The 13,739-nt window shown below is 40.5% G+C and overlaps 1 protein-coding gene across 4 annotated transcripts in view; it reads right to left on the reverse strand.

Moving 5' to 3' along the window:
• The window catches only part of PIGN (phosphatidylinositol glycan anchor biosynthesis class N), a 106,683-nt gene that overhangs the window by 13,503 nt on the left and 79,441 nt on the right, over positions 1 to 13,739 (reverse strand). For all 4 annotated transcript variants that reach the window (XM_060119168.1, XM_060119169.1, XM_060119167.1 and 1 more), the window contains one exon: positions 11,824 to 11,876. In XM_060119168.1, the coding sequence (XP_059975151.1) occupies positions 11,824 to 11,876 (53 nt within the window). The remainder of the gene's footprint in view (positions 1 to 11,823; positions 11,877 to 13,739) is intronic.

Genomic DNA, 13,739 nt, shown 5'->3' on the forward strand with positions numbered 1-13,739 from the left:
TTCTAGTGATCCCAGAAAGGAGGAGAGATAAACATGATTGCATTAAATTCCTTAAAACAGTTTAACTTAACATTTCTAAAGAAAGACATTGCAGAATTTTCCAGAGAAAAACGGTGACTATCTTTAAACAAGCAACATGAAAGACTGGGAAAGAGAGAAAATAATTTTTGGACAAAGAAGGATACAGGACTTCCGGAGTGGATCAAGGGCTGATGTTGATGCCAGAAGGTGGAAAATGAAATGCTAAAAAGGGTATTCTTTCCCTTTCTCTCTCTTTCCCTCCCTCTCTTCTTCCCTGCCTCCTCCCCACCCCTCCCTTTCTCTTCCTCCTTTTCTTCTTTCTTTTTCTTCTTTTTGATGAAACAGTATATTACTAGAGAGGAAGAAAAGAAAAGGTAATTTGAGGGGTTGGTGTTGAGGGGAACGTTCTGCTAATTAAGTTTTAGATGAAAGACTGAAGATGACAGAAGGGAACAGGGCCAACAGTGCTGAATGGAATGGGATCCGTGAAGAACTGACAAGAGATGGATGTGAACAAGAGGGCACAATGTAATGAGAAAGGCAGGATGAGAGTTGTTGCTCAATAAGTACTTGTTGAGTGAAAGCATGAAAGACTAAATAAGTCGGTAAGTGGGGGAAAAGGTCCTGAATTCTGGGATCCAATGCTGAAAAGAAATCTCTACTGGAATCCTGAGCAAAAGGTAACCAAGGTCAGCAAAGGTGACGCAGCTAACGAAAATTTCTGATCAGGGCCTTGCTCATGGGTATCTTGATTCATCACTATGTCCGTGAATTTGCCCTTGACTCTCTGTAGCCCTAGCAAAAGTCCTTCTAGGGCACACACAAAGCTTCAGAATTTCATAAGCATCACAGTACTGCAGCGTTTCTTTAACCGTATCTTTTAACTCTCCTAGGAAGAGAGTCTTCTTTATGTCACAAGGTTTTTCTCTCAACCACCAGTATGAGACTATCTGTTGCCATCTTCTGACATAAATAAGACGCCACTTTGCCAGCCGTGCAGTCTGGCAGTGCGTGCTTGGGTCTGGGGTGCCTGGCAGCAGCCTGCATGCCCCGTGACGGCCTTCCCCTAGCACAAAGCTGCCACCAGCCTCATTCCTTGCTTCTCAGTATTTTCTCTTTGAGGACACAACTCCGCTCTGTACACTCAACAAAGGCCTCTGGCCCCAAACAGGACTTTTCTGACCTAAGATGCCCTTACTCTTGGCTCATTCCCTCCTAATGAATATTTCTTTCTCCTGCAAATCCTAGATTTATATTATTCAAAACTTTGCAGTGAATGGTCCCTTTGCAACAATCACAAACATGGGATTAGACACAGAGCCACTTTTCAAAAAGAGGTTATTAGAAATACAGAACAAAGGCTCCGGGGAATTGTAAGTAGAGGCACTTAGGGGCAGTGGAAATACACAGCCCTGGTGCCCAAGGGCTGCCTCCCTGCCCTGCTCAGCCGTTTACAGGCTCTGTGGCATGAGCACGCTGCACTCTCCTTAGGGCCACGGGGTCCTCAACTGTAAAATGAGGCACTAAATATATCCGTGGTGGAAAATGATGTGTACTTCAGTGCTATGCTAAAGATCACATGAAATAACGGGCTGGGAGATACTGTAAGCATGGTGGCACAATACCAGTGTTGGTGATTAGTGCTACAGCTGTGACCAGGGGCAAGCCTTTGGCATCCTGAGCCTCCTACTCAAGTTTGAGCTTCTGTCTTTTTTTGCCTTTTGCCAAATATAAACAGATTCCCTGGTCTCTGAACTGCCTGTATCATGCCTCTCAGGGCCCATGTCTCAAATAACCAACTGCTGGGTACGAGATTCTGTGTTGCAATGCCTTGCTCTGACCTTGCGGGGATGGGTCACTACCCTACTCCGTGAACGGGCTTACTACATTTGAGCCCCGATGCTGGACCCCAGTTCTGACACAGGGTAACCAGATCTAGGGACATTCATGCCTTCCAACTATAATATCATTCCTCACATCACTCATGGCTGAAATGAAATGATAACAAAATCTCAAAAGGAGGTAGGAGGGTATTCCCAGGTGATAACAGCCTTATTTCTCCTTCCCTTTCCAATTAAGCTTGAAAGAGTGGTCTGGACTTCTAACTCTACTTCCTGACCTCCCATTTCATTTATGACTTTCCCTTTAATTTTTTTTTTGAATTAGAACCTTTTTTTGTTGTTGTTATTTCAGTATATTAACAATATACTTATTTCCTGTTTCTCTTCATCTTCCTCATTTTTCTTTTTTTTTTTAAATAGTCATCAATTTTATACACATCAGTGTATACATGTCAATCCCAATCTCCCAGTTCATCACACCACCACCGCCACTCCCCCGCCACATTCTCCCCTTGGTGTCCGTAAGTTTGTTCTCTACATCTGTGTCTCAATTTCTGCCCTGCAAACTAGTTCATCTGTACTATTTTTCTAGGTTCCACAAATATGCATTAATATACGATATTTGTTTTTCTCTTTCTGACTTAGTTCACTCTGTATGACAGTCTCTAGATCCATCCACATCTCAACAAATGACCCAATTACATTAGTTTTTATGGCTGAGTAATATTCCACTGTATATATGTACCACATCTTCTTTATCCGTTTGTCTGTCGATGGGCATTTAGGTTGCTTCCATGACCTGGCTATTGTAAACAGTGCTGCAATGAACACTGGGGTGCATGTGTCTTTTTAAATTATGGTTTTCTCTGGGTATATGCCCAGTAGTGGGATTGCTGGATCATACGGTAATTCTATTTTTAGTTTTTAAGGAACCTCCATACGGTTATGGTGTATCTCCATAGTGGCTGTATCAATTTACATTCCCACCAACGGTGCAACAGGGTTCCCTTTTCTCCACACCCTCTCCAGCATTAGTTGTTTGTAGATTTTCTGATGATGCCCATTCTAACTGGTGTGAGGTGATACCTCATTGTAGTTTTGATTTGCATTTCTCTAATAAGTAGTGATGTTGAGCAGCTTTTCATGTGCTTCTTGGCCATCTGTATGTCTTCTTTGGAGAAATGTCTATTTAGGTCTTCTGCCCATTTTTGGATTGGGTTGTTTGTTTTTTTAATATTGAGCTGCATGAGCTATTTATATGTTTTGGAGATTAATCCTTTGTCTGTTGATTTGTTTGCAAACATTTTCTCCCATTCTGAGGGTTGTCTTTTCATCTTGTTTGTAGTTTCCTTTGCTTTGCAAAAGCTTCTAAGTTTCATTAGGTCCCATTTTTTAATTTTTGTTTTTATTTCCATTACTCTAGGAGGTGGATCAAAAAAGATCTTGCTGTGATTTATGTCAAAGAGTGTTCTTCCTATGTTTTCCTCTAAGAGTTTTACAGTGTCGGGTCTTACGTTTAGGTCTCTAATCCATTTTGAGTTTATTTTTGTGTATGGTGTTAGGGAGTGTTCTAATTTCATTCTTTTACATGTAGCTGTCCAGTTTTCTCAGCACCACTTATTCAAGAGGCTGTCTTTTCTCCATTGTATATTCTTGCCTCCTTTGTCATAGATTAGTTGACCATAGGTGCATGGGTTTATCTCTGGGCTTTCTATCTTGTCCCATTGATCTATGTTTCTGTTTTTGTGCCAGTACCATATTGTCTTGATTACTGTAGCTTTGTAGTATAATCTGAAGTCAGGGAGTCTGATTCCTCCAGCTCCTTTTCTTCCCTCAAGACTGCTCTGGCTATTCGGGGTCTTTTGTATCTCCATACAAATTTTAAGATTTTTTGTTCTAGTTCCGTAAAAAATGCCTTTGGTAATTTGATAGGGATTGCACTGAATCTGTAGATTGCTTTGGGTAGTACAGTCATTTTCACAATATTGATTTTTCCAATCCAAGAACATGGTATATCTCTCCATCTGTTGGTATCATCTTTAATTTTTTTCATCAGTGTCTTATACTTTTCTGCATACAGGTCTTTTGTCTCCCTAGGTAGGTTTATTCCTAGGTATTTTATTCTTTTCATTGCAATGTAAATGGGAGTGTTTCCTTAATTTCTCTTTCAGATTTTTCATCATTAGTGTATAGGAATGCAAGAGATTTCTGTGCATTAATTTTGTACCCTGAAACTTTACTAAATTCGTTGATTAGCTCTAGTAGTTTTCTGGTGGCATCTTTAGGATTCTCCATGTATAGTGTCATGTCATCTGCAAACAGTGACAGTTTTACTTCTTCTTTTCCAATTTGTATTCCTTTTATTTCTTTTTCTTCTTTGATTGCTGTGGCTAGGACTTCCAAAACTATGTTGAATAATAGTGGTGAGAGTGGACATCCTTGTCTTGCTCCTGATCTTAGAGGAAATGCTTTCAGTTTTTCACCACTGAGAGTGATGTTTGCTGTGGGTTTGTCATATATGGCCTTTATTATGTTGAGGTAGGTTCCCTCTATGCCCACTTTCTGGAGAGTTTTTATCATAAATTGGTGTTGAATTTTGTCAAAAGCTTGTTCTGCATCTATTGAGATGATCATATGGTTTTCCTCCTTCAATTTGTTAATATGGTGTATCACATTGATTGATTTGTGTATATTGAAGAATCCTTGCATCCCTGGGATAAATCCCATTTGATCATCGTGTATGATCCTTTTAATGTGTTGTTGGATTCTGTCTGCTAGTATTTTGTTGAGGATTTTTTCATCTATATTCATCAGTGATATTGGTCTGTACTTTTCTTTTTTTGTAGTACCTTTGTCTGGTTTTGGTATCAGGGTGATGGTGGCCTCATAGAATGAGTTTGGGAGTGTTCCTTCCTCCTCAATTTTTTGGAAGAGTTTGAGAAGGATGGGTGTTAGCTCTTCTCTAAATGTTTGATAGAATTCACCTGTGAAGCCGTCTGGTCCTGGACTTTTGTTTTTTGAAAGATTTTTAATCACAGTTTCAATTTCATTACTTGTGATTGGTCTGTTCATATTTTCTATTTCTTCCTGGTTCAGTCATGGAAGGTTATACCTTTCTAAAAATTTGTCCATTTCTTCCAGGTTGTCCATTTTATTGTCATAGAGTTGCTTGTAGTAGTCTCTTAGGATGCTTTGTATTTCTGTGATGTCTGTTGTAACTTCTCCTTTTTCATTTCTAACTTTATAGATTTGAGTCCTCTCCCTCTTTTTCTTGATGAGTCTGACTAACGGTTTATCAATTTTATTTATCTTCTCAAAGAACCAGCTTTTAGTTTTATTGATCTTTGCTACTGTTTTCTTTGTTTCTATTTGTTTCTGCTCTGATCTTTATGATTTCTTTCCTTCTGCTAACTTTGGGTGTTTTTTGTTCTTCTTTCTCTAATTGCTTTAGGTATAAGGTTAGATTGTTTGAGATTTTTCTTGTTTCTTGAGGTAGGCTTGTATAGCTATAAACTTCCCTCTTAGAACTGCTTTTGCTGCATCCCATTGGTTTTGGAGCTGGTTTGGTGGTGCTGAGTTCTCTTAGCTTTTGCTTGTCTGTAAAGCTTTTGATTTCTCCATCGAATCTGAATGAGATCCTTGCTGGGTAGAGTAATCTTGGTTGTAGGTTTTTCCCTTTCATCACTTTAAGTATATCATGCCACCCCCTTCTGGCTTGTAGAGTTTCTGCTGAGAAATCAGCTGTTAACCTTATGGAAGTTCCTTTGTATGTTATTTGTCATTTTTCCCTTGCTGCTTTCAATAATTTTTCTTTGTCTTTAATTTTTGCCAATTTGATTACTATGTGTCTTGGCGTGTTTCTCCTTGGGTTTATCCTGTATGGGACTCGCTGAGCTTCCTGGACTTGGGTGGCTATTTCCTTTCCCACGTTAGGGAAGTTTTTTACTATAATCTCTTCAAATATTTCCTCTGGTCCTTTCTCTCTCTTCTTCTGGGACCCCTATAATGCGAATGCTGTTGGGTTTAATGTTGTCCCAGAGGTCTCTTAGGCTGTCTTCATTTCTTTCTTTCTTTTTTTTTTTTTTTTTTGTGGTACGCGGGCCTCTCACTGTTGTGGCCTCTCCTGTTGTGGAGCACAGGCTCCAGACGCGCAGGCTCAGTGGCCATGGCTCATGGGCCCAGCCGCTCCACGGCATGTGGGATCTTCCTGGACCGGGGCACGAACCCGTGTCCCCTGCATTGGCAGGCAGACTCTCAACCACTGTGCCACAAGGGAAGCCCCGTCTTCACTTGTTTTCATTCTTTTTTCTTTATTCTGTTCTGCAGCAGTGAATTCCACCATTCTGTCTTCCAGTTCACTTATCCGTTCTTCTGCCTCAGTTATTGTGCTATTGATTACTTCTAGTGTAGTTTTCATTTCATTTACTGTATTGTTCATCTCTGTTTGTTTGTTCTTTAATTCTTCTAGGTCTTTGTTAAACATTTCTTGCATCTTCTCGATCTTTGCCTCCATTCTTTTTCCAAGGTCCTGGATCATCTTCACTATCATTATTCTGAATTCTTTTTCTGTAAGGTTTCCTATCTCCACTTCATTTAGTTGTTTTTCTGCTGTTTTATCTTGTTCCTTCATCTGGTACATAGCCCTCTGCCTTTTCATCTTGTCTATCTTTCTGTGAATGTGGTTTTTGTTCCACAGGCTGCAGGGTTGTAGTCCTTCTTGCTTCTGCTGTCTGCCCTCTGGTGGATGAGGCTATCTAAGAGGCTTGGGAGGGACTGGTGGTGGGTAGAGCTGACTTTTGCTCTGATGGGCAGAGCTCAGTAAAACTTTAATCTGCTTGTCTGCTGATGGGTGGGGCTGGGTTCCCTCCCTGTTGGTTGTTTGGCCTGAGGCAGCCCAACACTGGAGCCTACCTGGGCTCTTTGGTGGGGCTAATGACAGACTCTGGGAGGGCTCATGCCAAGGAGCACTTCCCAGAACTTCTGCTGCCAGTGTCCTTGTCCCCATGGTGAGCCACAGCCACCCCACGCCTCTGCAGGAGACCCTCCAATACTAGCAGGTAGGTCTGGTTCAGTCTCCCCTGGGGTCACTGCTCCTTCCCCTGGGTCCCAATGTGCACACTACTTTGTGTGTGCCCTCCAAGAGTGGAGTCTCTGTTTCCCCCAGTCCCGTCAAAGTCCCGCAATCAAATCCCGCTAGGCTTCAAAGTCTGATTCTCTAGGAATTCCTCCTCCCGTTGCTGGACCCCCTGGTTGGGAAGCCTGATGTGGGGCTCACAACCTTCACTCCAGTGGGTGGACTTCTGTGGTATAAGTGTTCTCCAGTCTGTGAGTCACCCGCTCAGCAGTTATGGGATTTGATTTTACTGTGATTGCACTCCTCCTACCGTCTCATTGTGGCTTCTCCTTTGTCTTTAGATGTGGGGTATCTTTTTTTGGTGAGTTCCAGTGTCTTCCTGTCGATGATTGTCCAGAAGCTAGTTGTGATTCCGGTGCTCTCACAAGAGGGAGTGAGAGCACGTCCTTCTACTCTGCCATCTTGGTTTAGGGCTTCCCTTTAATTTTTATCTGAGCCATACACACAGTATTAAAAAAGCAAAATAAGGGAGAAAGGCTTACAATGAAAAGTAATACCCCTCATTCTTTCTTGCCCAATTCTCAAGCAACCACTCTAACTGCTTCCCTTTTTAGACCTTCTGGTGGTTACCTCCTTGACATGAATTAGTATCTTTACATTGCTGTTTATTGATGCATCAATTTAAAACATCATTTATTAAGTCTCTGCTAGGCAAGAGGAGGATTTGGCTGACTTATACCATACCCTACTCATGTCAATTTTAGGTAGTTATTTTAGTTCTATTTTTCTTTATGAATCAACTTTGAAGTATAATTTATATATAAGAAAATGGAACCATTTCAAGTATCTGGTTACATGAGTATTGTCAAATGATTCACCCATGTAACCATCATCACAGTCAAGACGTAGAACACTTCCATCACTCCAAAAGTTTCCACATGCCCATTTATAGGCATGCTTACCCTAATTCCCAGGCCCAGACAACAATTGATCAGCTTTCTGTGACTATAGATTAATTATGTCTGTTCTAAAATTTTACATAAATGGAATAATACAATATGTACTCTTAATGCACCTGGTTTCTTTTACTCATTAAAAATTTTTTAAGATTCATCCATGTAGTTGGGTTCATCAGTCATTCATTTTTTTATTAATAAGTAGTTTTCCACTTTATGGATATAGTATAATTTGTTTTATCCATTCAAGTGCTGATAAACATCTGGGTTGTTTCCAGATTTTGGTTATTATTAATAAAGCTACTATTAAAATTCCTGTACAAGTCTTCTGTGTACATATTTTTTCCTTCTCTTGGGTAGGTATCTAGAAATAGAATTGTTATCCTATTCAGAATAGCAATCAGAGGGTAGTGTTAAGTTTTTAAGAAGGTCTTGTTTTCCTCTAGGTCTAACTCACATATAGGATAGTTGCCAGTAAGTTGTGGATATGTAATAAAAATTGCTATGTCATGTTTTAGGATTAGCAGAGGGTTGCCTGCCTCTGCCCTTTGGGCCGGGGTGGAAGGAAGCTATGAATGCTAGAGTGCAGGACAGTTTTTCTATGAGGTAGAAGCACATGTGTCACAGCAGTGAAATTCTTCACATCTCCTCAGCCTCTTTCCAGGTGACCTCTGGTTTGTCCCTGGGAGTAAAATGCAGAAAGTAGTACTTCCTGCGTGGGGATGAAGGAAGGAGGAAAGAGGCCATGGAGAGCTCACTGACCATCACTGGACTGAGAGACATGCAGTTAATCCCCTTCCTCACTCCTGTGTTCCATATTACTTTTGACTGAGTCTGGAGCCTCTGGGTTTTCCTGTTCCTTTGGCAGCACTTGCTGATAGATTCTGGGCTGCTGCTTCCTCTCTTGGATTATCCATCTTCTAGGAATTTGTTGAACTTGCATTTGCTGATGGTCATTTTTCTATTCTGTTCACTTTTGCTGGGTTTGTTATTTTACTGAAGACTTGGTAGTGAGGAGAAAAATGATTATCTTTGGTCTGTGGTCCTCACCCAGAAATCAATGGATTTGATTCAGTGCAGACATGTAACACTAAATCTTACCACTGAACCGTCCCTGGCCAAGCTCATCAATGACCCACTGTTTAATCCAATGCATGTCTTTATGTCTTCTCCTACTTACTTTCTCTGTGACATCTCGATAACCTCCCTCCTTCCTGAATGTTCTTTTGATTTCCACCACACTACTCTCACCTGGTTTCCTCCTGCCTTTCTGGCCACTTCTTTCAGCCTCACTGCCACACCTCCTGTTCTCTACCTGTAAATATCAGTGGTTCCTTAAGGTGCCACTAGATCTTTGCCTTTATTTATGCTACACATTCTCCCTAGATCTTGTGACCCAATGTGCTCTTCTAAATGCTACTCTTGCAGTGTCTAAACAGTCCCTCTCCTGACAAGCCTTCCCTTACCCTGAAGGCTGAGGTAGGTACCCTGACTAATGTCCCCACAGCACCCAAGAGACTATTCTAGAAATTCTCACACTGCACCATATTGTCTGCTCATAAGTCTGTTTCCTCCTCCAACCTTAAGCCCCCTAAGAGCCTGAGAATGTGCTTTTCATCCCCAGCAATTCACCTGGTGCATAGCGGGTGATCAATAAATATTTGCCCTGTTGAATTGAGATCATGGATATTTAAAAATGCTTTGTGGGCCTCCCTGGTGGCGCAGTGGTTAAGAGTCCGCCTGCCGATGCAGGGGATACGGGTTCGTGCCCCGGTCTGGGAGGATCCCATATGCCGCGGAGCGGCTGGGCCCGTGAGCCATGGCCGCTGGGCCTGCGCATCCGGAGCCTGTGCTCCGCAACGGGAGAGGCCACAACAGTGAGAGGCCCGCATACAGCAAAAAGAAAAAAAAAAAAAAAAAAAATGCTTTGTGTTTTATGCATGTTATTACTGGTAATAACAGTGAAATTTGTATTTTGAAGAACAAAATCTGCCAAGTAAAGATAAACCTCAAGAGAATCAGAGAAAATCAAATCCTTAATTTGTGTAATATAAATTAATGATGCTGTGCAGAAATTAATGATGCACATCTTCATGTGAGAATTATATCCTCTTCATTCCTTCACACCTCTTTAGAGCCAAAACCAATATAAATTTCTCCCATCAAAAAGTCTCAAACCCATGTTATAGCAGCATTATTCACAATAGCCAAAAGGGGGAAACAACTCAAGTGTCCACAGATGGATGAATGGGTAAACAAAATGTGGTCTGTACATACAATGGAACATTATACAGCCTTCAAAAGGAAGGAAATTCTGACACATGCTATAACATGGATAAACCTTGAATACATTATGCTAAATGAAATAATTCAGTCACAAAAGGGCAAATACTGTACAATTTAATTTATGTGAGCTATCCTAGAGTAGTCAAATACATAGAAACAGAAATTAAAATGTTGGTTGCCAGGGCTGGTGGAGATGGGAAATGAGGAGTTTTTTGCAAGATGAAAACCATTATGGAGATGGAATGATAATGATAGTTGTACAACAATGTGAATGTCCTTAATGCCACTGAATTCTACACTTGAAAAGGGTTAAGATGGTAAATTTTATATTATGTATATTTTGCTACAATTAAGAATAAAATAAAAAGTCTCATATGTAATAATGCTATATTTTGTCAGAATATTTTCCAAACAAAATTCTGACCTATGTTTAAAATGAAAATACATTAATCAAATTATGGAGAGAATAAGGAGAGGTATCTCAAATACAAGAAACACTATGAAGGATAAAAAAATAATAATAGTTTCCATTTATTGGAGCTTATTTGATGCCAGGCACTGTGCTAAATGCTTTAGATGGATTAATTCATTCAAAATGACAAGAGACAGAGGGAGATTGGAGACGTTAAGTCACTTGCTGACAGTGTCACAGCTAAAAAGTGGCAGAAACAGATCAATCCCAGGAGCTCTGGCTTAAAGCCCATACCATGACCTACTACCTGCCTGGACACTTTGGGATCAGAGGGCTGGTGAGAAGGACACATTAAAACTTTCCCTAAGCTTCAAACTTAAGAGACTAATGAAAACAAAATTAACGACCTATGGAGTACCCTCTTCGTGCCTAGCACACAAGGAATGAAACAGAGTCAAATCAGCTGACTATCAAGGGAGACAGACCTCTATATAAATAACAAGGCGGTACAAGCCTGAGCTGCCTAAGAGGGTAGGAACAGAGGAGAGGACTTGTAATCGAGTACCTCACAAACCTACACAATTCCTGGCTGAACAAATACTGACTGAAGGAAATAAAATTAGTCTATAAAAATGTATTCTATCTCTGAATGCATTTGAAAACAAAAAGGCAAAAGGATCAACCTTCCTTTCTTCCCCTCAAAGAGAAGAAATTTAACAGATTATGGCAATCATTGACGTTCAAATCACAATAAAGAAGAAACCGACTTTTTGTTCAGATTATACTTTAAATAACAATGTTCTAGGTATCACATGTTAACATGTTCCCATATTGAAGATTCTAGGAGGCATATGATGATTACATGAAATGTAAACTGCCACAGAAAATTCACACTGCAACTTGAATAGCTTCATTGTTCTTGAGAGAGATTGAGAGGTTATGAGAACACAGACACTGGAGTGATCCACCCCAGATTCCAGCAGTTTTCCTTGTACCTTCCTGCTGTTCTGCATTTCTTTCAGACTTAACATCTGTCCCCATATCATCCCAAGGAAACACCTGATAATGTGTTAATGCCAAGAACTGGAGGGACGTGTCTCACCTCCAGAGGTTTAAAATAATTGCTACTTGCTATGCTTACTTCAAAAATCAAATTGAAATCTTCTAAACTAAGATACCAAGTTTCTATTTTTCACTGCACTCTGAAGAATTCTATGTGAATATATACTATACCTTGTTCCAATATCAAGCCAGCTGCCATAATCTTTGATCAAGAAGAAAAAATGCTGTAAAATAAAACAAAATATGGCTTCATTAAAAACAAAGGCTATATAGATTCAGTCTAAAAACAACTTTCTTTTAGGATTATGTCTTTCAGATTTCTGACCCCTCAGAACCACTATCTGACTGGAATCAGTAAGAATTCTCCCTTTATTGAAATTTTTGCTTGGACTAAAATGAGCAATAGCTTAAAAGCCAGAAACAGCGTTACCATTCAGTCATATAAGCACAAAAGTGACATCTTGAATAACTAGAAAGAAAACCCAGCCAACTTTCATAAAAGACACTAAGTATCGATTATACCAAAGACTGCAGTGAAAGGAAGCCGTATCATCTATTCATCAGCAAACATTTACTGATCGCCTACTATGTGCTAATCACTGTGTTAGGTCCTGGAGATAAACTCTCTTTCAGGAGATTTATAATCTAGTGACTGATTCAGTCAATTTATCAGGCATGTGTGTGTGTGTGTGTGTGTGTGTGTGTGTGTGTGTGTGTGAGATGAGTGTTACGATTGGAAATACAGGCAAGTACAGGAGCACAAAGGAAGGGGCACACACCCCAGCTGGGGTAATAAGCGAAGGCTGTCCCAATAAAAAGTCTAAAAATCTAAGTGACAAGTAAGAGTCAGAGGAAAGAGGAGGTTGGAGAGATCCGGGGAGAAGTTTGTTTCTGACAGAGGGAGTAATGTTTATAAACATCAAGGGTCCAGGTAGAGCTTGGCAGGTCCAAGGTGAGGCTGGGGTAGAGGAAACAAGGAGGGAGAGGAGAGACACAATGCCAGTCAGGTAAGCAGAACTTAGACCACACATGGCTCTCTAAGTTAAACGCAGCAGTCTGATTCTTCATATAAAATTAATCAGAGAATTTAAATTCTCTTCTGTTAACATGTCTTTGTCTATTTGCCACTTTGTGAGCAAAACTGAAAGCTAATTTGTTCTAACATTATGTGTGGTCAATTTCGAAATATATCCAGTTCAATACAACATAAAAATGTTCTCATCTGAATCAAGTGACTAGGAATCTGATTTGGGAAGTTACCCTAACAGTCGTCTCTCAGCACTTCCAGCATAAGATGTTGTGTAGTGAAGAATTAACCCTATCTAAAGAGAGGTCTGGCCTTTACCTTCAGCTACTAGGAGGCGATTACTAGGCCCTGCCTGATAGGAGTATTTTGCCTAGGGGACCTCAGCCACTGGACAGTCTAATAATGTGATTTATGTTAAGGGCTTTGGGTTGTGCGTTATCAGTTCTACCTCTAGAAGGACTGGAGATTAAAGGTTAGCCATGGGAACAATATATGATTGGGCTCCAATAAAAAGCCTGGACATCGAGGCTCTGGTGAGCCTGGCTGGCAGTACTCCATGTGCACTGTCACACATCACTGCCGGTAGAGCACGGTTGTCCCAGCTTCATGGGGGGAGTATGGCCAGACCTCCACATCTGGACCCCTTCTGGACTCTGCCCTCTGCATTTCTTCCCTTGGCTGATTTTAATCTGTCTCCTTTCCCTGTAATAAGCCACACTTGTGGATATAACAGTCTTTAGTGAATTATCAAACCTTAGTGTAGCTTGGGGAACCCTCCTGAACTTGTAGGTGTAAACTGGGTTCTTTTTGTTAATACATTACATACTGGAGGCCCACCTACCTGTTCCTCACTAGAACTCATTATTAGAGCTCGCATCTTGATAACATCATCCCACTCTGTTCCCTTTCCTTCCTTCCCTTCCTCCTCCCCTCTTTTTTCCTTTCTTTTTCAATCTGACAAAAAGGTTAAAAATCAGCATTTCAAGTAGGAAAATGGTATATTACCTAAACCTAAAGTTAGCTTTTTCTGTTAATTTCCTATGGAAGTTTCATTTCAGAT

This window comes from Mesoplodon densirostris, chromosome 15 (genome assembly GCF_025265405.1).
Source record: "Mesoplodon densirostris isolate mMesDen1 chromosome 15, mMesDen1 primary haplotype, whole genome shotgun sequence".
Taxonomy (NCBI): domain Eukaryota; kingdom Metazoa; phylum Chordata; class Mammalia; order Artiodactyla; family Ziphiidae; genus Mesoplodon; species Mesoplodon densirostris.